This window comes from Sander vitreus, chromosome 1 (assembly GCF_031162955.1).
Source record: "Sander vitreus isolate 19-12246 chromosome 1, sanVit1, whole genome shotgun sequence".
In the NCBI taxonomy this organism is placed as follows: Eukaryota; Metazoa; Chordata; class Actinopteri; order Perciformes; family Percidae; genus Sander; species Sander vitreus.
In genome coordinates this window covers 19,058,149-19,083,710 of record NC_135855.1, presented here as the reverse complement: position 1 = coordinate 19,083,710, position 25,562 = coordinate 19,058,149, and the positions used below count along the sequence as shown (strand labels likewise).

Here is a 25,562-nt window from a genome sequence, read left to right as displayed (position 1 = left end):
TAAATACAGTCTGTTTTCCAGTTGAAAGGCCTTGAAATCACATAAAGACCCAACAGTTAAGCAATAGAAGAGTACTTCATAATTTCAGTGTACTTCCTCATTAGTTCAAGAATATTTGGGTTCAGATTATACAAACTTTTAAACTTTGGTCAACTGCTTAAACTGTTTTGTACTTAAAATATGGTTATCTGAAAGTACCTCATGAGCAACATTTAAAAGTAGACTTGTATAATCAAAGGCTGCTGTTTTCTGTAACTAGTATTTACAATAGCCTACCCAGTGTCGAGTCATTCCCTCGTGACATTTTCAAACATTAATTCAAACCATTTTCAAACACACACAGACATTGTAGTGCAACAAAAACTAAAAGCCTAAAAGTGCTTCTCCTCAGTCCCAATAGGATTTACCAACCCGCATTGATGTAAGAAAGACATTCTTAAATGAAAAGTGTAAACTCGTACATTGTTGCGGAGATCTATCATGATGCTTTGTAGATGCAAAATCTTGGCACTCCATATGTTTCTTCTTACGAGTCCACAAGAGCCTACATAACAAAAGACCACTAAAGTCAGGCATTTAATGTCCTTTTGATTGGAAAATCAATAACCACAATTGAACAACTTGACCAGAGCTGGTTTAAGTCAGCCGCATAATCATAGAAACCCTGAATGTGGCTATGTGGTGTTAGTCACTTCTGGCGTTTATACTGCACCTGCCTGGAAGTAAGACATTGTCAAGGCCATTATTTTATTAGGTTAAATTATCATATCAGCAGTCTTTCACACTACTGCACAGACTAGTGTGTGATCTGTTCATAATGACCTCTCATGTCATTGCCTAAGACTCAATTAGCCTGTATAAAACTTACTTTTGTGAGCTCAGAATATTCTTCCCAGCACAATTCATCTTAGCCCAGTCTTTTTTGTTTTAGTGGTTAATTTCTTTCATGGAAATAATTGCATTGGACTTGATAATCTTACATAAACTATGCAGACATGAAACATTGTTTCTTTTTCAACCTGTCCCACAGAGATATGGAGGGGGAACTTTATTTTATACAAGGAAGACGAAGTATAAGTGACAGATCATTTATAGGAGTACTATATGTATAGTATGTTGGTAGCCTGGAAATCAGCGTCTTTGCAGAAATAAATAGTTCATAATTCACATTCTCAAATAAAACATGTAGAGTTAAATGTAGAAGAGAACATAACAGTTTTGACTCTTGACAAGTAATAAGGAATGTCTTTTTACACAAAACTACAGTACATAATATCAATGAAATTGTCTTGCTTTTGTTTTGTGATATAAATTATCTTGAGAGCTACTTAAATGGTAACACAGATACAAAATTGCATGCACAATACACAGGGGCTTATGTGTCCTTGATTCGGGTCCAATTGGAAAAATGGAATGAAAAAGGCCCTGCAGGGTCTTAATATTTAAACAAATGTGGGTGTAATGGCAGGTCCCTTGGTTGCAAAGAAACTAGAGTGAGTGACTAGGGACTGGTCTCCTACCTTTTCTACTCTAGGTGTAGACACGAGCTGTGTTCGAAACCGTTCCCTATCACGGAAATAGTGCACTATATAGTGTGTTCGCCATTTTGTAGTGGTGTTCGAATTCTCCGCGGTAAATTTCATTCACTATATAGTCCACTATAAAATACCCACAATGCACAGCTAATTTGAGTGTACATACGATGTACCCTACATTTTACTCCCATATATCACAATGCAACACGGCTGTGTTTTTTTGGAGGAGAAGAAGAAGCAGAAATCACAGCGAAAATTGGGAAAAGGAAAGGAAAAATGGAGCGGGCTTTTGTGTTTAAAACAGTGGAAATGTAACATGCAACATATATACAACCTTTTACTATCCTCCTGGGTGCTCGCTTTGTTTCAGGGACGTATTGGAAGTATTTTAGTTTTGGTTTGTTTACATGATGCTGGGCGCGTGTGTTTTCAGTGATTGTCCAAAATCTTGTTTGGTCGTTCCCTATATAGTTCACTATTTAATAAACACTATATAGGGAATAGTGAGTGAGTGAATGAGGGAGCGGTTTTAAACACAGCTATGGTGTGCCATTTCAATAGAGAGAGTAACTCTCGCCAAAATGAAACCTAGGGTCTTTTTGTGAATGTACCCGAGTCAAACTTTCGTTTAAAAGCATATTTAAGACGGAAGCGCCACTTTTAAGATGTACCGTATTTTTGTTTTTCGGTCAAATGGCCTTTTGAATGGGAGTAATAGGGCCACTTTTATGCTAGCCTCAAAATAGCTATTTTTAAAACACTAAGAAGGCTCGACACAACATGAAACTTCGCTCGAAGTATGACATGGGGCTCTACACCTTAACTACACCAGTGCAGAAGGGATATACTAAATCTGTGGGTACTTGTTTTGATGTTGACTCGTTTTGACTGCCGAGGTGGTAGCAGCCGGAAACAACAAGAGCTATGGTGAGTTGTTCAAAACCTTTGTTTTTAGTAAACTCTGGGTAGACAAACAATGTTCTCAATGCTCGAGTTCATGTGTAGAGACCCTGGTGATACTTGGAGCAAAGTTTCATGTTGTGTCAAGCCTTCTTAGTGTTTTAAAAATAGCTATTTTGAGGCTAGCATAAAAGTGCCCCTATTACTCCCATTCAAAAGGCCATTTGACCGAAAAACGAAATACGGTAAATCTTAAAATTGACGCTTCCATCCTAAATATGCTTTTAAACGAAAGTTTGACTCGGGTACATTCACAAAAAGACCCTAGGTTGCATTTTGGCGAGAGTTACGCTTTAAGGCATTGAGTATTTGGATTGAAAAAAGGTGAGTCAAAGCCATCCCAAGGCAGTTTACCATGGGCCGTAATTCCCACCAGTCTTGGAAGTGATGGACTACCAAACCTCTGGTGACATGAGCATGTAGAGCCAGAGGATATTAGGGTTGAACGATAAATCGTTTTCAAATCGAAATTGCAATTTGAAAGAATGTGATTAGCTAATCGTGAAGAACGTGATTAAAAAAATATTTAGTAGAATGTTTGGTGTAACATTTGATTTAACATTTTTTATTCCTCTTTTCATCATTATATTTATTGTTATTTCATTAGATAAATGCTGGAATAATGTGACATATCACAGATTGTTTACAGAAATGTCTGTATGTCCTATTTTCAGTAGGTCCTATTTATTTTGTACTACTTTATTTAACATGATCGTAGAAGGTGCAATATGTAGCTAAAAAAAGAATCCCCAAATCCTTCAGCCCCAGAGGATATGCAGATGTAGTATATTACAGTAACTTTCTCAGGCAATCGCACTGGTGGTTTAGCACACTTAGCAGGACAGTGTTTTTATCATTCTACTTAACATACTCAGTAGTTCATATTAGTGTTGCCTTTTTCCATCAAAACAATTTACATTATGCCAAAATGACTTGATTTGATTGAGTGATGCACATAGTAAAGAATGAGTGTAATGGAATGTACAGTATAAGGTCCCGATAGTTGTGGGAATTATCCATATTTCTTTTTACTTGCTATGTTTTTTGGAAAATTACCAGCATGATAGGGTTTTATTAAGTTTGTGATTTAGTCTGCAGTTAGGAATGGTTTCATAACTGCTCATTCCTGTCATCCAGTATGAAAAATAATTAAATTTAAGTACTTTATTTTGTTGTTATTAATCAATGTAAATTAATAATTGGCATTTTTCACTGTATCTTAGATGTATTTCTATTATCTTATACAATTTGGTATTTCAAATGGCCTCAACTCAAACTGAAGTAGTTTTAAATGTTAATCTTAAAATTCTTGCAATCTGAAATTCTACTGTTTGCATTTTTTATGTTTGGAATCTTTTTTGGAAAGTTTGGAACATTTTTTAGATTCTTGTTCTCCTTGATTACATACGGCACAGCCCACCTTCACTATAAATAAAATAGGCTAAATGTGAACTGATTCATCATTCCTTATAGTTTAGTCATATTATCACAGGGAGGGAAATGTATTATTAGAAGTACATATGACCACCATGTTGTTTACTATTTTTTAACTAACTTCCATCCATCCATCCATCTTCATCCGCTTATCCGGGGTCGGGTCGCGGGGGTAGCAGCTCCAGCAGGGGACCCCAAACTTCCCTTTCCCGGGCCACATTAACCAGCTCCGACGTCCTCCCAGCTGGACGTGCCTGGAACACCTCCCTAGGGAGGCGCCCAGGGGGCATCCTTACCAGTTGCCCGAACCACCTCAACTGGCTCATTTCGACGCAAAGGAGCAGCGGCTCTACTCCGAGCTCCTCACGGATAACTGAGCTTCTCATCCTATCTCTAAGGGAGACGCCAGCTACCCTCCTGAGGAAACCCATTTCGGCCGCTTGTACCCTGGATCTTGTTCTTTCGGTCATGACCCAGCCTTCATGACCATAGGTGAGGGTAGGAACAAAAACTGACCGGTAGATTGAGAGCTTTGCCTTCTGGCTCAGCTCTCTTTTCGTCACAACGGTGCGATAAATTGAATGTAATACCGAACCTGCTGTGCCGATTCTCCGACCAATCTCCCGCTCCATTGTCCCCTCACTCGCGAACAAGACCCCAAGGTACTTGAACTCCTTCACTTGGGGTAAGGACTCATTCCCTACCTGGAGAAGGCACTCCATCGGTTTCCTGCTGAGAACCATGGCCTCCGATTTAGAGGTGCTGATCCTCATCCGCTTCACACTCGGCTGCGAACCGATCCAGTGAGTGCTGAAGGTCACAGGCCGATGATGCCATCAGGACCACATCATCTGCAAAAAGCAGCGACGAGATCCCCAGCCCACCGAACTGCAACCCCTCTCCACCCCGACTACGCCTCGATATCCTGTCCATAAATACTACAAACAGGATTGGTGACAAAGCGCAGCCCTGGCGGAAGCCAACTCTCACCTGAAACGAGTTCGACTTACTGCCGAGAACCCGGACACAGCTCTCGCTTTGGTCGTACAGAGATTGGATGGCCCTGAGAAGGGACCCCCTCACCCCGTACTCCCGCAGCACCTCCCACAGTATCTCCCGGGGCACCCGGTCATACGCCTTCTCCAGATCCACAAAACACATGTAGACTGGTTGGGCATACTCCCAGGATCCTTGCGAGAGTAAAGATCTGGTCCATTGTTCCACGACCAGGACGGAATCCGCATTGTTCCTCTTCAACCTGAGATTCGACTATCGACCGAACCCTCCTTTCCAGCACCTGGAACTAACTTTACTATCTTAAATGCACCTACAGTTGTGGCACTCACAATTTCGTTGTATGGATCTCTGTGCAATGACAATAAAGGTTTATCTTATCTTATGTAGCTCTGTGACCGCAATAATGCAAAGAAATGTCAGCCAGCCAAATTATCCAACCAGGAGCAAGCCGTATGGTTTGTTAGCAAGCATGACACGTGAAATGTCTGCAGCGTGTTTGTTTACAAAGAAGGGAGGCGAAATACTTGGCATTTGTGCATGCAGAGATGTGTTATGATCTTCTCAACATTTCTGCCTGTGCACTCAGGAACATGGGATTCTATTTGCTCGGCTTCAGTGAGACTCCCCAGCTAATGCTGCTTTTTCTCTCTCTTAATTTCCTCTTCAGAATCAGAATCAGAAAGGGTTTTATTGCCAAGTACGTTTTTTAACACATACAAGGAATTTCTTTTGGTGTTGTTGGTGCACGTCACACATTCTTTAGATTGAATATTAAACAATATAAGTATAGGTACAAACAATATAAGTATAAGTATATTTACACAGTATGTATTAAGTTAAAAATAAAGAATAAATAAAGATATAAATAAAATAAAAAATTGGTGATGCGTTAATGCTCAAGAGATCAGGTGTTCACATGGAAGACAGCCACTTGGGCAGATGACAAGAAACAATAATATAATTGCTGGGAATGATAGATTTGAATTGTATTGTTGCACTTGATGTACAGTTTGAAGTTACTTTTTGAAGAATTTACAGTGTTAATTACATATCTTACATTGTTAACATATATATTGAATATGATATCCTTTTTTTTAAGATTTTGAGAAATATGATCCATCCTTAAAAATGAAATATGACAGGAACAAATCAAAATATGTTATGTCTATTTTATGTACAGTACACATACATGCTTCTAGCTCTGGAATGTCATCTGAATTTACATTGTATGGTTGATCCTACTTGTTCCAACAAATCATCTGAGCTTGATTGAGCCACATACAGTATTTGTATTGTAAGTGTGTCCCAGGGAGCACTGATAAACTACCTACTTACTATCTTAATGTACGCTTAGGCACTGTGGCATTACTGCAAATACATCACACAAATAGGCACTAAAGCTCTTAGAAGCAGCAAGGCGGTGCAGCCATTAGCACTGTCGCCTATATATATATATATATATATATATATATATATATATATATATATGTTTGAATATATTGAATGAAATTCTGAATATATTGAATGAACCTTGAATATATTGAACGAAAGTCTGAATATATTGAATGAATGTCCGAATATATTGAATGGAAGTTGAAATTCAGACTTTCATTCAATATATTCTGATGCTCATTCAATATATTCTGTCATTCTTTCAATATATTCAGACTTTCATTCAATATATCCAAGGTTCATTCAATATATTGGAGGTTCAAGGTTCATTCAATATATTCGAGGTTCATTCAATATATTCAGACTTTCTTTCAATATATTCAGACTTTCATTCAATATATTCAGACTTTTATTTAATATATTCAAGGTTCATTCAATATATTCAGACTTTTATTCAATATATTCAGACTTTCATTCAATATATTCAAGGTTCATTCAATATATTCAGACTTTTATTCATTAAAGTCAGACTTTCATTCAATATATTCAGACTTTCATTCAATATATTCAGACTGCCATTCAATATATTCAGACATTCATTCAATACATTCAGACTTTCATTCACTATATTCAAGATTCATTCAATATATTCAAGGTTCATTCAAAATATTCAGACTTTCATGTAATATATTCAAGGTTCATTCAATATATTCAAACTTTACACACATATATATAAAAGTGCTGTCAAACGATTACAGTATCTAATCGCGATTAATCACATTAATGTCATAGTTAACTTGCAATTAATTAATTAAATAATTAATTTTTATACATTCTAAATGTCCCTTGATTTCTTTTTGTCCCATTATTTTTTCTCATTTTAATGCTCTTATCAACATGATACGATACTTTTAAAACGGTGCCTGAACCGAAAGATTTATATATTATTTTTTTTTAATATATATATATATATTTTATATATATATAATTTTTTTTTTTATATATATATATATATATATATATATATATATATATATATATATATATATATATATATATATATATATATATATAAAAAAATCTATTTAAAAAAGGAGCACCTTGTTCAATTGTATTTGTCTGTTTTGTATGTTCAAAAATATAAAAAAATAAAAAGTTGATCTAAAAAAAAGGAGCACAAAATGGCGAAAACAACCACTGGATGGGAAAAGGATATTTCACAATAACTTTGAATGCACCACGAGGCTGGCGAGGCGAGGCTGAGTCTGTGTTTTTCAGACAACGGCAGCTACAGTCTGGTGTTAGAATCCTCTACCGTGAAATACAGTCACACTTTATACCGTTTAGCTGTCAGCATTTTAACCGTGTTTACTCCAGCTGCTAGCTAACGGTAGGCTAATGTTACCTGCTGCCAAGTGTAGTGTTGACTAGCGTCCCATGCAGCGATGTTTCAGTTCCCTCTAAAGTCCGTTTTCAGAGCATCAGAGAGAAGCGCAGGCATTAAAGTGGCACCTAAATAAGGCACCAAAATCTCTCTCTCTCTCTCTCTCTCTCTCTATATATATATATATATATATATATATATATATATATATATATATATATATATATATGTGGTTAGCGCAATGTCTCTTTCGCTCCATCCTGCTCCATCGTGCTCTATAATGCCCGCTGCTTTACCGCCTTGCACTGCAGTGTCTTTAGTCACATAGAACTATGACTTTTCTAGCCACACTGCCCCCTGTTGCATATCTGATGTAATTACATTAATATCTGATACATTGCAACTACTTCAATACTCCACCATGTTAAAACCACAGATTAATGACTATTCAACAATAATGTGCTGTGTCAATTAGTAGTTTTGATGGTCAAATAGTCAACTATTCTGTGAAACCCCTACCAGTGCAAATGTTAGCAGGCTAGGCTAACTAGCTTCCACTTTCCACATGCAAACTTGACAGCACAAATACTCTCAAATACTGAACGTTAATGGGCAGACATCTTAAAATGCTAATGATACATAACCAACACTAAGGGGAAGTAATGTCTTGTAACAACGTGTGTCTTGTAACAACGTACGTCTCATAGCAACGCTGGCTCTCAAATGTCAGTCAACCGTCAACAGATGTCTGAAGACAGTTTTCTCCTCTTTTGAACTGTAGAATCATTGTAGTTATTTTATCCTTAGAAGTGATAAGAATTCAAATTTCAGTTCAGCATTCAGGAATGTTAAGACAGTTGTTATACATTTTTATTTTAGAATGACAATGTTATACGGTGTAAGGTGTGCGTACTGAATCAATGGAAAAAATCACAATAGAAATAAAGAAGATCTGCCTATCTTATGGTAAAATGTGTAATGTATCTTTTGTTTAACATACTCTAAATTTGAAGTGAATGAAGCCTTTTTCAATACACTGTAACATAATATTCAATATATGGGCTCATAGGCCAGCTGCCTCAGTGTACAAATAAATTCTTTCAGTGAGGAACTAATGCATCTGGGAATAATGGTTTGTGTTCAGGATGATAATGTATAGTAGTGTATGTGTCTAAAACTTATGAATATTTTGTTACAGTGTGCAATCAGAACCTTAACATTAATGATTCATAGTCCTTGTGACCCATTATTTCTGCTATTAAATTATTAATGCTTTGGACTGACTTTCTTCACATAATCAAGTACTTATTGTTGGCTGCTATACATTGCTCCTGTATACGCAAACAGAGCCATACAATGAGACATTAAAGTACAACAACAGTACTCTGACTCGATTAATCAGGGCTCTTATGGTTTCAAAGCCGTTTGTCTGGTTATTGTAGGAAAAGACATCCGATACTATATCAGCACAATGACCCAGCTGTTTGTCTTTTCCACCTCCCCCTTCTCTCCCCAAACCATCCATCCATCTAGAGTTTTTCTTGGAGCTGCTGGACAATTCTGAGAAGTCTCTCAACAGTATGTTCACACGGACGTACGGGAAGCTGTATATGCAGAACTCGGAGGTGTTCCAGGACCTGTTCACTGAGCTGAAGCGCTACTACACAGGGGGCAACGTCAACCTGGAGGAGATGCTTAATGACTTCTGGTCCAGGCTGCTGGAACGCATGTTCCAGTTACTCAACTCCCAGTACCACTTCACAGACGACTACCTAGAGTGCGTCAGTAAATACACAGATCAGCTAAAGCCCTTTGGAGATGTGCCCAGGAAACTGAAGGCCCAGGTCACCAGGGCCTTCATCGCTGCCCGGACTTTTGTCCAGGGGCTAATGGTGGGTCGGGAGGTCGCCAACAGGGTTGCCAAGGTGAGTTTAATTTTCTTCTCATAGCTGTTTTCGTTATTGTTGTGTTGCACGGCTGTTAGGTGATCCTGTGCTGTTGAGCGGTGTTGTATTTTTTAAATTCCTGTAATGAACTAATGAAACATTTAATCATTTATGTGATGCTATTTTCTGCTATATTGTACTCAAAGAATACGCACACTGCCGATGGTCTATCCACCTACACCTGTTTGATGTATCTGCACTGTTCATACTTTCATACATTCTTAAGTCTTTGAAACCTCTTCACTGGACTTCACATCATACTCCTTTAGATTAGATTGCACCTGAATTATTTGTTAGAAGCTCAGAAATAAAGAGCATACATTTTGATTCCATATGAAGATCTTTTTTGGATGCACTTGATCCCCGGGTGTGAGGTCCAGTACGGGACATTTTTTATATGACTGGTGGAGTACACTGTAACTATGAAACTGGTTCATTTAAATCAGAAAAATAAATACGTTTTTAGAGCATTATCAAACACTGGAGATTAGAAATGTGTTTCTCAAGGCTTAGCGGATATGTTTTCTAATTCCATGTTAAACACAGAAAGTTACGCAATAGTTTTTCATTGACGTCTAAACTGTAAATAAATTATATAACCAAAGCTGGCTGCTTTTGGTGGTACAGTGCATTGCTTCACTTTATGACATAAATGCAAAGGACTAATACAACCAGTTATATAAAGTCATCATCAACATATATAACATTAAGTACACAGTATAAGTACTTAAGTAAGTATACAGAGTGGGTTTCCTGGAAAACCCAAACAGTAGCCATTAAGGTGTAACATAAGGGCTTAGAAAGCTTTGTTTACCAAATTTTAATTCATGAATTAAGTTAGTTTAGGTTTTCTTCCCTCCCTCATATCCAGGTGCTGGTCATATAATTGGAATATCATGAAAAAGTTGATTTATTTCAGTAATTCCATTCAAAAAGTGAAACTTGTATAATGTATACATTCATTCCACACAGACTGATATATTTCAAGTGTTTAATTCTTTTAATTTTGATGATTATAACTGACAACTAATGAAAACCCCAAATTCAGTATCTCAGAAAATGTTAATATTGTGAAAAGGTTCAATATTGAAGACACCTGGTGCCACACTCTAATCAGCTAATTAACTCAAAACACCTGCAAAGGCCTTTAAATGGTCTCTCAGTCTAGTTCTGTAGGCTACACAATCATGGGGAAGACTGCTGACTTGACAGCTGTCCAGAAGACGACCATTGACACCTTGCACAAGGAGGGCAAGACACAAAAGGTCATTGCTAAAGAGGCTGGCTGTTCACAGAGCTCTGTGTCCAAGCACATTAATAGAGAAGCGAAGGGAAGGAAAAGATGTGGTAGAAAAAAGTGTACAAGCAACAGGGATAACCGCACTCTGGAGAGGATTGTGAAACAAAACCCATTCAAAAATGTGGGGGAGATTCACAAAGAGTGGACTGCAGCTGGAGTCAGTGCTTCAAGAACCACCACGCACAGATGTATGCAAGACATGGGTTTCAGCTGTTGCGTTCCTTGTGTCAAGCCACTCTTGAACAAGACACAGCGTCAGAAGCGTCTCACCTGGGCTAAAGACAAAAAGGACTGGACTGCTGCTGAGTGGTCCAAAGTTATGTTCTCTGATGAAAGTAAATTTTGCATTTCCTTTGGAAATCAAGGTCCCAGAGTCTGGAGGAAGAGAGGAGGCACATAATCCACGTTGCTTGAAGTCCAGTGTAAAGTTTCCACAGTCAGTGATGGTTTGGGGTGCCATGTCATCTGCTGGTGTTGGTCCACTGTGTTTTCTGAGGTCCAGGGTCAACGCAGCCGTCTACCAGGAAGTTTTAGAGCACTTCATGCTTCCTGCTGCTGACCAACTTTATGGAAATGCAGATTTCATTTTCCAACAGGACTTGGCACCTGCACACAGTGCCAAAGCGACCAGTACCTGGTTTAAGGACCATGGTATCCCTGTTCTTAATTGGCCAGCAAACTCGCCTGACCTTAACCCTATAGAAAATCTATGGGGTTTTGTGAAGAGGATGGTGCGACGCGCCAGACCCAACAATGCAGAAGAGCTGAAGGCCACTATCGGAGCAACAGTGCCACAGACTGATCGACTCCATGCCACGCCGCATTGCTGCAGTAATTCAGGCAAAAGGAGCCCCAACTAAGTATTGAGTGCTGTACATGCTCATACTTTTCATGTGTATACTTTTCAGTTGGCAAACATTTCTAAAAATCCTTTTTTGTATTGGTCTTAAGTAATATTCTAATTTTCGGAGATACTGAACTTGGGATTTTCATTAGTTGTCAGTTATAATCATCACAATTAAAAGAAATGAACATTTGAAATATATCACTCTGTGTGTGATGAATGAATATAATATACAAATTTCACTTTTTGAATGGAATTACTGACATAAATCAACTTTTTGATGATATTCTAATTATATGACCAGCACCTATATATTACATTTGGTTCAGTTGTTTTACAGATTTTATGAAACACAATTTAAAGCCTACTAGGACACTTGTGAACATGGAATAAATATATGATAAGCAATCAAAGAAGAAAATATATGATAAGCAATCAAAGAAGAAAATAATTATTACAGTACATTCTTTCTGAAACACTTTTAAAAACCGAAACATATAGTATAAACCAGTAAATGTCTATAGTTACTGATTCGTCTTTAGAAATATAATCTGTAATTAAAAGTATAAAAATATTTTTCAACACTTATTCATCTACTAATTTCATTCAATTGCTGATAAATTTGAATGACCGTCTACAAAGTTGTTGACCCCAAAATCAATATTCATCACCTGCAATTAGACACAAATTATATGAAACTGTGGTTTTAAAAATGTCTTCAGAGCTCAGCAGGGATGTGATTTTTTTAATCTGCTTTTAGCTTGAAGCTTGCTGTGCCTTTCAGTCGAACAGGAGAGACATATTGTCGGAAGAGGAAAGAAACTGAGAGTGCAAAAAATGAATGAGATGTGCTGAGTTTGAGAAAAAAAACTTTAATCATTCTCATGTTGGAGGCTTAACCAACTCCCTGTGTTAAGCTCTGGCCGTACACAGACAGAGACAGATCATAGAACTGGGATTGCGAGCATGGGCATTATATAATATCACAATTTAGGTATATGACCACATGTAAATCTTTGTTATATCACAGAAAATGCTGTCAACAAAAACTATGCAGTCAACAGCAATCATCTAGGGCTACAACTAATGATTATTAGGGTGGCTGTGGCTCAAGAGGTAGAGCTTGTGGCCTTTAATCACAAGGTTGGCGCTTCAATCACCAGCTCCTCCTGTCCGCATGTTGAAGTGTCCTTGAGCAAGACACTGAACCCCAAGTTGCTCTCGATGAGCAGGCCAGCATCTTTCAGCTCAACTACCATCGGTGTATGAATGTGTGTGTGAATGGTCAAATGAAAGGCAAATTGTAAAGCGCTTTGTCTGGTAAGATAGAAAAGCGCTATATAAATGCATTCTATTCACCATTTACGAAATTGTCAAATTGGTATTCATTAATCAGATCATTAAGCTGATTATTTTCTCGATTAATACTTTATAAAATGTGAAAACGTAGTAACAAAAACACCTCAGCCAGTTTCTCAGACTCTAAGGTAATGTCAAATGTCAATGTCAATGTTGGACCTAATGTCAATGTTAATTGGCATTTCTATGAAAAAGCAAGTAATAGTCCAAGTTGAGTCACATATTTGTTTGTTCACATGTTAGAAACACTATACAGTATGAGTTAAAATTCAGCTGTAAATGTTCTATTGAGGGTTGGTGTTAAATCATTTTTGATTTCCAACATTAAAGAAAACACTTCTGGCTGCTGTCAATCATGTAAACCATTCAAGTGAATGTTTTATAAAAACTAGTAATGTTTGATGTAATATGATCAGTTTATTAGAAAGCTGTAGAAACCAATCAAGACTTGGAATGGAGTCATGAAAAAGCCATATTATCTATACACACAAGAAAAGGCTACATTCAAATTCCTAATCTACTTGTTCCTTTTCATTAGAACATTAAACCATTGTCAACTTGTATTACTATTTTACTGAAACCGCTTGATATATTATCACCCTCCTCTTGTACCCACTGTCCTTACATAGTTATGGGGGCTTGTGGGAATTTACATCATGATAGTATATACATATTAAAGTGCCATATCCCTGCTGCTGTATATCATCTCTGAAGAGTCAGTCATATTAAATAGTTTTTTTATTGTCCTTTGGCTTGCCACTGAGCGAGGCTTCCACCATTCCTCAGAGGTATTTTAGCCATTTCAGATGGAGAATTAAGACGAGCATCTCTATACATCTATCCTAGGCCTAAAATGCACCCTCACTCTGGATCAAATCCCATATTCCTCGCTTCCTCATCAATTATGAAGTGGAGCCAGGAAACAGTGTGGCATTGCTGAAGGCTGTCAGGCTGGTGAACAACCATAGAACTGCTGGTGAAGAGTTGCTTGACATGACAAATCACCTTGACCTAAAAATCACCCTGCGTTCTTGTTGCTTTCAGCATAAGAAAGCCACCTGCATCTTCTTACAACACAGTCTTAGAGTACATACCAATTTCTCACTTAAGTGTTGGCACAATGCTATATACTATACCGTATATAAGCCATTCTGTCTTCAATTTCACATCCATAAGCAACAATGATTTATATACTTTATGGTGGAACACTTTATTTGTGTGGTGTTATATCTGCAATTACTCTATTTTCAGAAATCAGTGGTTTTGAATGGTCATTCAGCAGTTTGTGTTTTTTTTAGCAGGAGCAAATGGTGATCAAACACACCTCACAGCTGGACAAACTGCTTTAAAGTGTCATTTCATAAACCATCTATCATGAAGGTGGAATAATGTGTACTTCACGTATTATTCTGTATAATTAGCAGTGGTGGAGACCTATTTAGATACTTAGGTAAAAGTGCTAATACAACAATGTAAAAATACTCCCAAGTCCAGCCAATACAATTTAGAAAAAGTAAAGACAAAAGTATTTACACCAAAATGCCTATACCTATGTGTCAAAACTAAAAGTAGTCATTATACAGTGTGTGTGTGTGTGTGTTCATTGTAGAGCCAGTGTGAACAGAAACAGAAAATTATTCTGCATGTATTCCGATAAATGATTAATCGTTGATTGTTTTTAAGCAAAGGGTCCAATCATTCTTTGGTTCCACCTTGTCAAATGCGAGGATTTGCTGCTTTTTGGATTTAAAAGCTTCTCAGTTTCTCTTGTTCTTCTTTCACCACAACCATTTTACCACCATTGAGAAAGTAAATCAATCCATAAAGACCTACAATAATACTTCTCCCCTAATTTTGAGAGTTGGGGAAATTAAAATGCCTACTAGTCTATGAGAAGTATTATACAAATGTTCAGAAAATAATATGTCTCGGCTACAGGTCTTTAGTCCAATTTATACATGAAGTGTTGAATGTTTTGCATGGCCCCTGGAGGGTGGCTTTAACTAGCTACCATTAAGGCTCTAACTCAAATAACAATCAGTCGTGACAACCTGAGGTTTTAAAATTACAAAATGTGCCTTTCATATGAAATGGCTGCTTTCAACCATCTGTCTGTTCAATTTTCCACATTAATTTAACACAGGATGGTGGACTGATGATGATGAGCCACACATAATTACTGCTAACAGACAGCTCTGCATGGAGTCAAATCAGAACAGGAGAGATATCACTTCATAAAATGGGATTGCACTCAACTTGCTCTGAACAGTTTCCTGGACCTCGATCCTGGATTAAGAGCAGAATCTCTCTGGATTACAGTTTTTGATGACCATTAAGAGTTTTATCCTGGGGTACTTAAAACACAGTCCAACCACATTATGAGAAGATTGCAGGGATTTGGACCTTCTGAAGGGTTTAAAGTTCATGCATTCAAGCATTTAGAGCACTTATCACTCACTCTGCACACGCACGGGAAGCCGGCCTAGTCAATGGTGCATATTTAGCTGTGATGATGGAAGGAAGGAAGGTATTTTGTAGTAAGGGATTTGTTTTTCCTAATGGTTTACACTGTCATGTTGATCTTATTATACTCTCATTTTCTACCATGAACTGTCAGAGAATTTGACATTAAGCTCCAAGGCAGTTTCTAATCTTTACACAACATTTTACCTTAGATAAATGCTCTGCCAGATTACAGAGTCTTTGCTGACATGTGAGAAATATTAGGATCAGTTGCATGTGGTTTCCATAGTTTTTATTTTATTTATTTTTTCTACTTATGTACTCAGTGCCATCAGTTTAGCCTACTCACTGTCAGGGTGAAACAGTAAACTGCATTCAATACCTACTCCTCATCGGCATTCTGAAACGATTATGGCTGTCCTCTCCGTAGGGTTGTCTTCTAGTGTGTCTTCAGATGGCTGTACAGGCCGATCCGTGAGCCACATATTTTTGTGCAGTGTGGGCAGTGGAAAGTGGAGGTTGTGAGTGGTGGAGGAGCCTTTTTCGCTTCTTCCTTTCGGTGCTGTAGCTTTGTCTCTGCGACACGGCAGAGTTCCATTTCCTGGCGCACAGCTCCTTCCTGCACAGTTGTCTTCCAGCTATACCTGTCCAAAGTGATGTGCTCCCAGTTGCTTATTAGAATTTGAAACTTTTTGAGGCTGATCTTAATATTGTCCCTGAAGTGTTTTTTTGGACCGCCATGGCCTCACTGACCTTCCTTCAACTGGGAGTATAAGATCTGCTTGGGGAGACATGTGTTTGACATTCGACATTCGTACTGTATTATTGTGGTGGTGATACTGAACATGTTGGCTTCCTCCAAAACGCTGATGTTGGTACGTCTATCCTCCCAGTTGATCCTCAGATCTCAGATCTTCCTTAGTTGTCTTTGGTGATGTTGTTCCATGGCTCTCAGGTGACTGCTATAGGTGGTCCATGACTCACACCCATACAGCAGGGTGGGGAGGACCAGGAGTTTTGTTTGGGCCTTTAGGTCTCTCTCTTCACTCTTTTCCTGAGTTTGACATTTGCTCCACTGGCACAGCTGAGGCGATGGTTGATTTCGGAATCAATGTCAGCTTTTGAGGAGAGGAGGCTATTGAGATACGGAAAGTGGTCAACATTTTCAAGAATGGTGTTGTCCACTTTTTTGGTGGGCTGAGTTGATGGTTGATTAGGTGGAGGTTGAAGTAGGATCTGGGTCTTCTTTATGTTCAACGCTAGAGCCAGGGCCCTGTATGCCTTGGCAAAGGCATTCAGGAGGCCCTGGAGGTCTTCTGCGGCGTTTGCTACAATGGCATTGTCATCCGCATACTGGAGCTCCATGATGGTGGTGTTCCTGATTTTGCTCTTGGCTTTAAACCTGTTAAGGTTGAGGAGCTGGCCATCAGTTCTGTTTAGGATTTGGATTCCATGTGGCAGCCAATAAGGTGGAGTATGGCAGCAATAAAGATGGAAAACAGGGTGGGTGCCATGATTCATCCCTGTTTGACCCCAGTTTCTATTGTGAAAGGCCCCGACTCAGAGACACTGTTGCTGAGCACTATGGCTGACATGCCATCATGTAGTAACTCCAGTATTCTGACATACTTATCATGGCAACCTTGATAGTATGCTCCACAGAGCCTGGCGGTCTACCGAGTCAAAGGCCTTTGTGAGGTCTATGGAGGCCATGTACAAAGGCTGCTTTTGTTCACTGAATTTTTCCTGCAGTTGGCGTTCCGTGAATATCATGTCTGCTGTACCTCTGGATGGACGGAAGCCACACTGAAATTCAGGGAGTACTTCCTCAATCAGTGGTAACAGTCGATTGACAAGGACACGAGCAAGCTCTTTGCCTGTTGTTGATTTGATAGGAGTGAGATGCACAGGAGTTTAGTTTCCACATTCAGTCTTGTCCCCCTTCTTAAATATAGTCACTATAGGGGCATACCTGAGCTCTGACGAGAGTTCTTCTTTTTCCCAGACCTTGAGGAGCAGGGCATGGATGTGGTGCAGGAGTTCTGGTCCACCACTCTTCAAGATCTCAGTTGGGATCCCATCTGGACCAGTGGCCTTGTTGTTCTTTAGGCTCCTAATGGGATCTTGGTTATGGTGGGTGGTTCCCCTATGTCTTCTCTAATGAGACTCAGAGGAATGTAGCTGATGCTACCTGATTCAGCTGTGCTGTTGCGGTTAAGGAGTTCCTGGAAAAATGCTCTTTCCATCGGACGTTAATGGACTCATTGTCCTTCAGCAGCTTCCGTCTGTTCTTTGAGCGCAGGGGGGTTAGGCCGCGGTAGCTTGGGCCATAGATGGCCTTAGTAGCGCTAAAAAAGCCTCTGGTGTCACCTGATTCCGCCAGCCTCTGGATTTCCAGAGCTTTTTCTGTCCACCAGGCATTCTTAAGCTCCCTTACTCTGCTCTGGACGTCCGCCTTGGCTTTGGAATGAGCCAATCTTTTTGACTGGCAGGTTATATCATTTTGCCAGGTGTGAAAAGCTTTCATTTTTATGGAAATGAGCTGTTCTATCTCTGTGTTGTTCTCATCAAACCATTCCTGATGTTTTCTGGACTTGTACCCAAGGTTGGTTTTACAGGTATCGAGGATGGAGGATTTGAGCAGACTCCAGTGCTCTTCGATGTCATCAGAATATTCCTGTTCGACGCTTTTCCCAAGAGAGGCCTGAAGTCGCTGCTGGGTGGCAGTGTCCCAACTGCTGCTCCAGACATGCCATATAACATGGAAAAATAATGGAATAATAATTGGCAGATTAATCAATAATGAAAATAATTGTTTGAGTAAAATTAAATAAAGACAATTATAAAACAATAGGTGTGTATAACTAAATCATACTCAATTAGGTGTTCATTTAATCAAGGAAGTGAGAATATATTACAGTGTCCTTTACTGTATGTTATCTAGTAGAGTCTCCATACAGAAAGAGGACTAAAGCAATCAGACAACAGATTCTGCTCAGGGCAGATTAACTGACCTCCTCCATATGAGAATATGGTTCATCCATGTTTCTCAGCTGAGTCCCACTTCTACAGATGCACTGGACAAACTTGTCTGTCTCTTTCTCTCCCTCTCTCTCTCTCTCTGTCTGTCTCCTCTCTCGCTGGCTCACAGCTCAGGCAGCTTGCTGGGGATAAGGCCTCAGCCACAGTGCTGTGACGGCAGATGGCATCTGGCTCAAAAAGGTTGGCACGTCATCGGGAAATGTGCTGCACCAAAGATGTCCTTTTTAATTAAAAGATTTTGATCTGTGGTGAACTGCAGAATGTTGGAAAAAATGAGAGACAGCATGTGGTCTGAAATACAAGGACATGATATAAAAGGATAATGAAGAAATATACTGTATACATCTCTCTACCATATATCCTCTTCAAATTCATACTGAAAACTCTGAAAGATACTGATGCAGTCACCCTGATGCTGAGGGGGAGGACATTTAGAACAAAATACAAAAGGACGGAAAATCCATCCATCAAATTTTAACATTCAATTTTATGTTTAAATAAATCTGTCTTATCCAACAACTAGTGAAAATTTGTCACATCCGTTGCCAGCCCAGATGACATCTTATGACTACTTTTTTACACCTTGACTTAAAGTGTATGGCACCACATATTTATTTTACAAGCACTTAGAGAAGGTTGTCAGCACCGATGTTGTGACATTTGTACAGAGGTTTCTTGGCAGCCACATGAGAACTGTTTGCCCCTGGCTGGGCTGCAGACCTTCAAAGTTAGATGGACACAGGGGGAGTGCTGTGCTTTAATCCAGAAGGCGCCATGGCAGATGGATAAAAATATATGCAGGTCTTGTTCCCACCAGAGATGCTGAATGGCTCACGGTACGCTGTGCGTAGTCATCGAGCAGCATGGGCTTGGCTTTTAACATGTTTGCACTTGTCTTGGTAAATTAAAGAAACAGTCCCAACTGCTGCTCCAGACATATAACATGGTACATGTCAGGGTAGATCAACGGGCGATCCCATACCTCCCCAAGAAAGACATTTGAGCTGACTCATGTGGGTTGCCGGGACCGCCAAGTACCGCTGTGTTGTTTCGTGGAGGCACAGCTGCTCACATGTGGATTATTCTGTCAGTTTCAGACAGTCATTGATTTGACAGCAAGTGATTTTAGTGCAGCCTCTCTGGAATTGTCTTCGGCTCCATCTTACATTTAACATGGTGAGTGGAGGGAGACTCTAAAGTTCACAGAGAAGCACGGAAAGGAGAAGGTTTATTATCAATGACAACTTTAGTGCATACGGTGCACAGTATATGACTGTAGCCGGGTTGCTCGGCTTTTGTGGCTGCTGAACCTGCACAAATACTGTAAGACAAAAAGAAATTCATGAAGCACCCGCAATTGTGAAATGCACACCTAACTGCGTTGTCAAGCAAATAGCGTCTTGGTGCTCCTGTGCTATTTTCACATATTTGAATAAGGCAATATACATATATTTGGCGCAAAATAGGCCCATTTCTATGCAAATAGATCTTGTTGCAAAAACAGTCCAATTCACGAAGATCAGCACTAATAGCCATACATGCAGTTCCAGTTAATTTATTAGCATCTTCAGAGAGTTGGTGGTAACTGAAGCGCACCCACAGCACTGACAGGCTGGGATATTAAATTCCAAATATGTTTTCTCTCTGTTAGGTTTAATTATGAAATTATTAATTCTTTGAATATAACTTAGTATACGCCACTGCTAAATCAACAATTCAGTACACTTTGTAAGTACACATGAGACAGTGGCGTTGTTTATGATTCTACAAGTACTTGGTTAAGGTCAGATTACCTTCATGGTTGAAGTAGAGGACAGTATTGCAAGGCATTGCTATAGAGCTCGTTTATCACAAAACACTTCCCACGTTCCCTCTTTGACCAATTCGTTTCTACAAGGACTCGATGTGACAAAGTTTTTGTTACATTAAATGCTTTCATTTACTTATTAAAGTCAGCACGACTTGGGGAAGTCTAGTAAGAGAATGATCACCCAACAATAAAAACTTTCGTTTTTCCCACATCATAGAAATAATACATATATAAATTAACATTTATATACGTATTAATATATAAATGTTAATAATAATAAATTAACTACTGCACTAAGTTTAAGCTCTAACAAAGCATCACATTTTATGAGCTCATTGTATGTGCAAGTAAAACTTTATTCTAAGTACTAAATGCAGCTGTCAGTTAAATGTTATGGCGATCAGATACATTATTAAACTCTGAAAACTATTATAAGAGCTAATGTTTTACATCTTACTGTATGTGATAAGTAGCAGTAGTGCTTTATGAGGTTTTCTTTAAAACAATAACCACTACTTAAAGCAATGCAGACATACAATAATGCATATTTTACTGCATTACAGACGTAGTTATGAAAGTAGATCTTTAAACTTAACTATGCATTGGCATTATTTCTGTCTTGTCCTCACTCCAGTTTGCTCTTCTTTCTTTATGATTAAAAAAGCATTAGCTTATGTGTAAAGGTTTTAATGTTACCTTCTGTGAACATCTTCCAGCTGATGTTCACAGAACTTGAATTTTCTCTAACCTAAGGAATTAATTTTTAGGTTTGTATCGCAACAACCTTTAGTGTAATCCTTTTGTTAGGAAGAAATAAGTGAAGTTTTTACACAGGCGTTTGGTGCGACCAGGCACATGTTTCTCTTGGTAGCAGATGGGAGTCTGATTTACACAGTGACAATTCACTCATATTGCCATTGACACTAATGGCTGTGCAATTGAGTGGGGACACTGGGGCACCAATGCAGTCTTACATCCATGTCCAATCAGTGCAAAGTAACGCAGCCTGTCACAATAATTATGACAGAACTATTGAAACAATTTTTTGGCGACAGTCTCACTGTCCCACTAGTGTTCCCCTTGATTGGCCTTGGTAGCTTGCAAAGTCATTGTCATTTCTCACAACTTCATTACTTTGTGGCACAAAGCAATTTCCATCGTCTGTGCTCTTCCCACTCTGTTACTCCTAAAGGGAGTTCACGCCATATGTGCATGACAACACCCTGTTGGATAGACAAGGTGATGTCTTCCAAGAGTGTCTTTTAGAGTTATCTCTCATTATGAGAGTTGTATCCATTATTTTAATGATTTAGTTATCTTGAATATGTCTTATTGCTGATAGTGAATTCAGGTGAGTGTAATGGCTGCTGACTGTGGCCTTTTAATCAGATGAAATGAGAAGTGGCTTGCTTTATTATTGCTCAGCTCATTGCATTTATAATCTTACATTTTCATTTTTCCTCAACTCAATGAAGTTAAAGCTCATATCAGCTGGCTGAAATGTTGACTACATCTTTAAGATGCTCTTTTAAGTGAAGGAGTAAGCCGCTTTTTAAGCCTCACCCCACTCTCAAATGAAAAATACATATTTCTACAAATAAAAGTCTGACATTTGTTGATATGACAAATGTTCACTTAAAAAAAGGTATTCATAAAATAATGTACTTAATTTATCAAAAGTGACTCCGTATGCAGAATGGTTTGAAAACAAATTTGAGGTACTTGTAATTTACTTGGGTATTTTTATTTCACCATTCTTCTACTCCACAATGCAGAGGGAAATATTAAATTTTATTTTATATTTTATACTTTATATATATATAAAAAAAACGTTATAGTTTAAGATTATACATACAAAATATATGAAAGGCTTATAAATATGTGATGCTTTAGCATAGATTAAATTACCCAACAGTGTACAGTATAAAAAAGATAGAATAAGCTCCATGTCAACCAATTTACACATTAATGCATACATAATAATCCAATGATAATTTTTTCTGCATTATGAGTACTTTTGCTACTTAAAGTACATTTAGTGAATAATACTTACTTATATTGCAGTATTATTTTTGTTATTGTCTTTTACTTATGTAGAGTGATCTAAATAATTCATCCACGGCTGCAAAACTCTGGCACTGACTGGCACACAAACACATGCTCTCCATGTGGCGTTATCATAGCACTTAAACATCAGATGAATAGATTAGTGTTTTAATCTCACTCTGGATCTAAGGCATCTCGCACCCAGTCATAAACTCAGCCTGCTGTGAAATATTCCATCCACTGAACTGTAAATAAGTGCTAACAAGATTATCAGATTACCCTTCATCCAGGCCATACAACGACTGCTGGGTACAGTAACTGCAGTGATGTAAAAATCCCTGTAAAATAATTGCGTTAGGAGGCACCATTTTAATGCAAATGTTCTAAAGGCTCACAAAGCTCAAGGGCAGCCTAAAACACCTTCCAATTTGCAGTATGAAATATATTTCTTTGGTCGCCGCTAAAAAGCCACACTGAATGTAAAGAGGGCAGTGGGAATGGGTCTATAGTTAAGAAAATTCTCCAAGTGTTTTCTCCATGTATCTTAACTAGGCTGTCTAGAAACTTGGCCACATTTAATTGAATTGACAGAAACAGATTAATCCCAGAACTTTTTTTTTAAAATTATGTATTATTCTTATGAATCAATACTGTACTTGATTGTACAAGTTGGAAGAAAAAGTATGATGTTTTTAAATAATACAAAATGACATTTGAAATGGTTTGCTGATGTTGAGTAGATGATACAGTATACTACATTTTCATTTGGCTCCTCTGTATCGCTGCCATCGTTTATACCACAGCAGTGATACAGTGAATTTATTAAAGGAATATATTCCCATCCTGTTGACTAGTTTTTGTTTTATGATAGTGGTTTAAACTGGATTTAATGTCCTTGCCCAGGTACAGTGACTGGGTGGGGCTGAACCAACAGAGAAAACAAAAGGGACGAGCTCTCTCTCTCTCTCTCTCTCTCTCTCTCTCTCTCTCTCTCTCTCTCTCTATCTCTCTCTCTCTCTTTCATCCGTCACTATAACAAATATATTTATATGCAAATTAGACTGTGAAATAGAATGATTCAAATAGCTTGATAGGAAAAAGTTTGAGTCATCGAGAGGGAAAGAGATTGCTGGAGATGCATGGGGATGCGGGTGGAAGTGGAAGTGCAATCTAAAAACTGTCTTGTCTCTGTCTCAGTTATAGTAAACTGGTGAATTGCATGCAGCAGCCAGATTTGACTTGTGGTTGTTTATGTTTGATACTGATTTTGTCAATACCGAAAGTGCAGGCACAGAATGACCAGACTCAGATCTAAAGGTGATTTTATAATCTGCTAACACAATATTACATATACTTTAAGAAACTGCAATACATTACATCTAGTCTATATCGACGACGTTTCACTTACGGGATTGTTCCAGTGCCACCGGAGGTTCCGTCGGATGTCCCTCATTTTCGGCCGGACGTTCCTCACCTTCCGCTTTTTTCGTGTTGGGATTCTAAACTCCGGTCAAATCGGGAAACATCCTCTGAGCTAGAACCGACAATCAAATTATATTTATCTTTTTCTTGAGTAAAAGTATCATCGCACACTTGACAGCCATTTTAATTCCAGAGCTCGCCTCCCTACGTGCACATGTTCCACTAAGTTCCTTCCCGACGCTATTTTGCAGAGGCACTGTACCTGCTTCTGGCCTTTAGCGCTGCCCAAGACGATTGTGATTGGTTTAAAGAAATGCCAATAAACCAGCGCATGTTTTTCTCCTATCCAGGAATGTTGTGTGGACTAGCCAGACCCTCCTCCACAGCGCTGTGGAGGAAGGTCTGGCAATGCAAGACTACATTGCATTCATTTAGCTGACGCTTTTATACAAAACGACTTACAATAAGTGCATTCAACCATGAATTCATAAAATAACCAAATCATTATTATAAATATCATGAAGTGTGAATTGGCAGGTGAAACTTTCTTTGGGAAATAAGATAAGCTCTGTCCAAAGCAAACACTGTGATTGGCACATACTTGGTGCTGTTTGTCTGTCCAAATGTGGCAGTAACACCTGCCTGTTCACTCTGTTTGTCTGCTAGTGTCTTGTCCGGGTTTCTCTCCGTCTGTTTCATCTGTATCTGTCTCTCTGTTTTCTTGGTGTTTGTTTTTCTGCGACTTTGGCTTCCTACACAGCCGGTTCTTTTTGTGTTTGCTCTTCTTTTTCTTTTTTTTTGGTACTCCCTCCAGCACTGCCTGTGAAGAAAAAGTGAAGGGTCCATGCAGTCTGATAGCAGACACCTATAGCACTATAATAATAATAATAATAATAATAATAATATAAAGCTTTATAATTATATAAATTGGCAACACTTTATACCCCTATTTAGCATTTATAAACAGTACATAAACATTTACATTTACAAATGTTTATGTACTGTTTATAAATGCTAAATAGGGGTATAAAGTGTTGCCAATTTATATAATTATAAATGCTTTATATTATTATAAACTGTTTATAACGCAGTATAATGTATGCAAATGTAAGTATTAATATCTGTTTAGAAGTGGAGGCTGACACAGGTGAGTAGCCCTGGTTAAGATGAACCACATTGCAAATGGTTAGCATTGCTTAGCGTAACATTAAACAATAAAGAGCTGGAGATATACAGCCATGCTTTGTGTAGGACTGCCTTCCATGGCTACCATGAACTGCAGACCAATGGATTATCCGTGTTACACAAGGACAAACATGAATACACACATGGCATGACATACAGTACAAGAATATGAGATGGAGGAAGTCTCCATCACAGTCCTCATGCTTACACATGCTTAATAGGGGGACTTACATCTTAGAACTCCATTTTTCCCTCAAGCTGGTTTGGGTTTGGCAACCAGCAAACTGAATTAAGAGTTTGTTGGCTATTAGTTCAGCTCTTTAGCATTTTCCCACAAGTAACAGAAATACTGTAGGTGCACACACACACACACACACACACACACACACACACACTTATAATTATTTTTTGGTTTGGTTTAAA

The 25,562-nt window shown here is 38.4% G+C and overlaps 1 protein-coding gene across 1 annotated transcript in view; it reads left to right on the top strand.

Annotated features, from left to right (window-relative positions):
* gpc6a (glypican 6a) overlaps positions 1-25,562 on the top strand; it is a 166,758-nt gene that overhangs the window by 76,737 nt on the left and 64,459 nt on the right. The window contains exon 3 of the mRNA XM_078257227.1: positions 9,256-9,647. Within this exon, the coding sequence (XP_078113353.1) occupies positions 9,256-9,647 (392 nt within the window). The remainder of the gene's footprint in view (positions 1-9,255; positions 9,648-25,562) is intronic.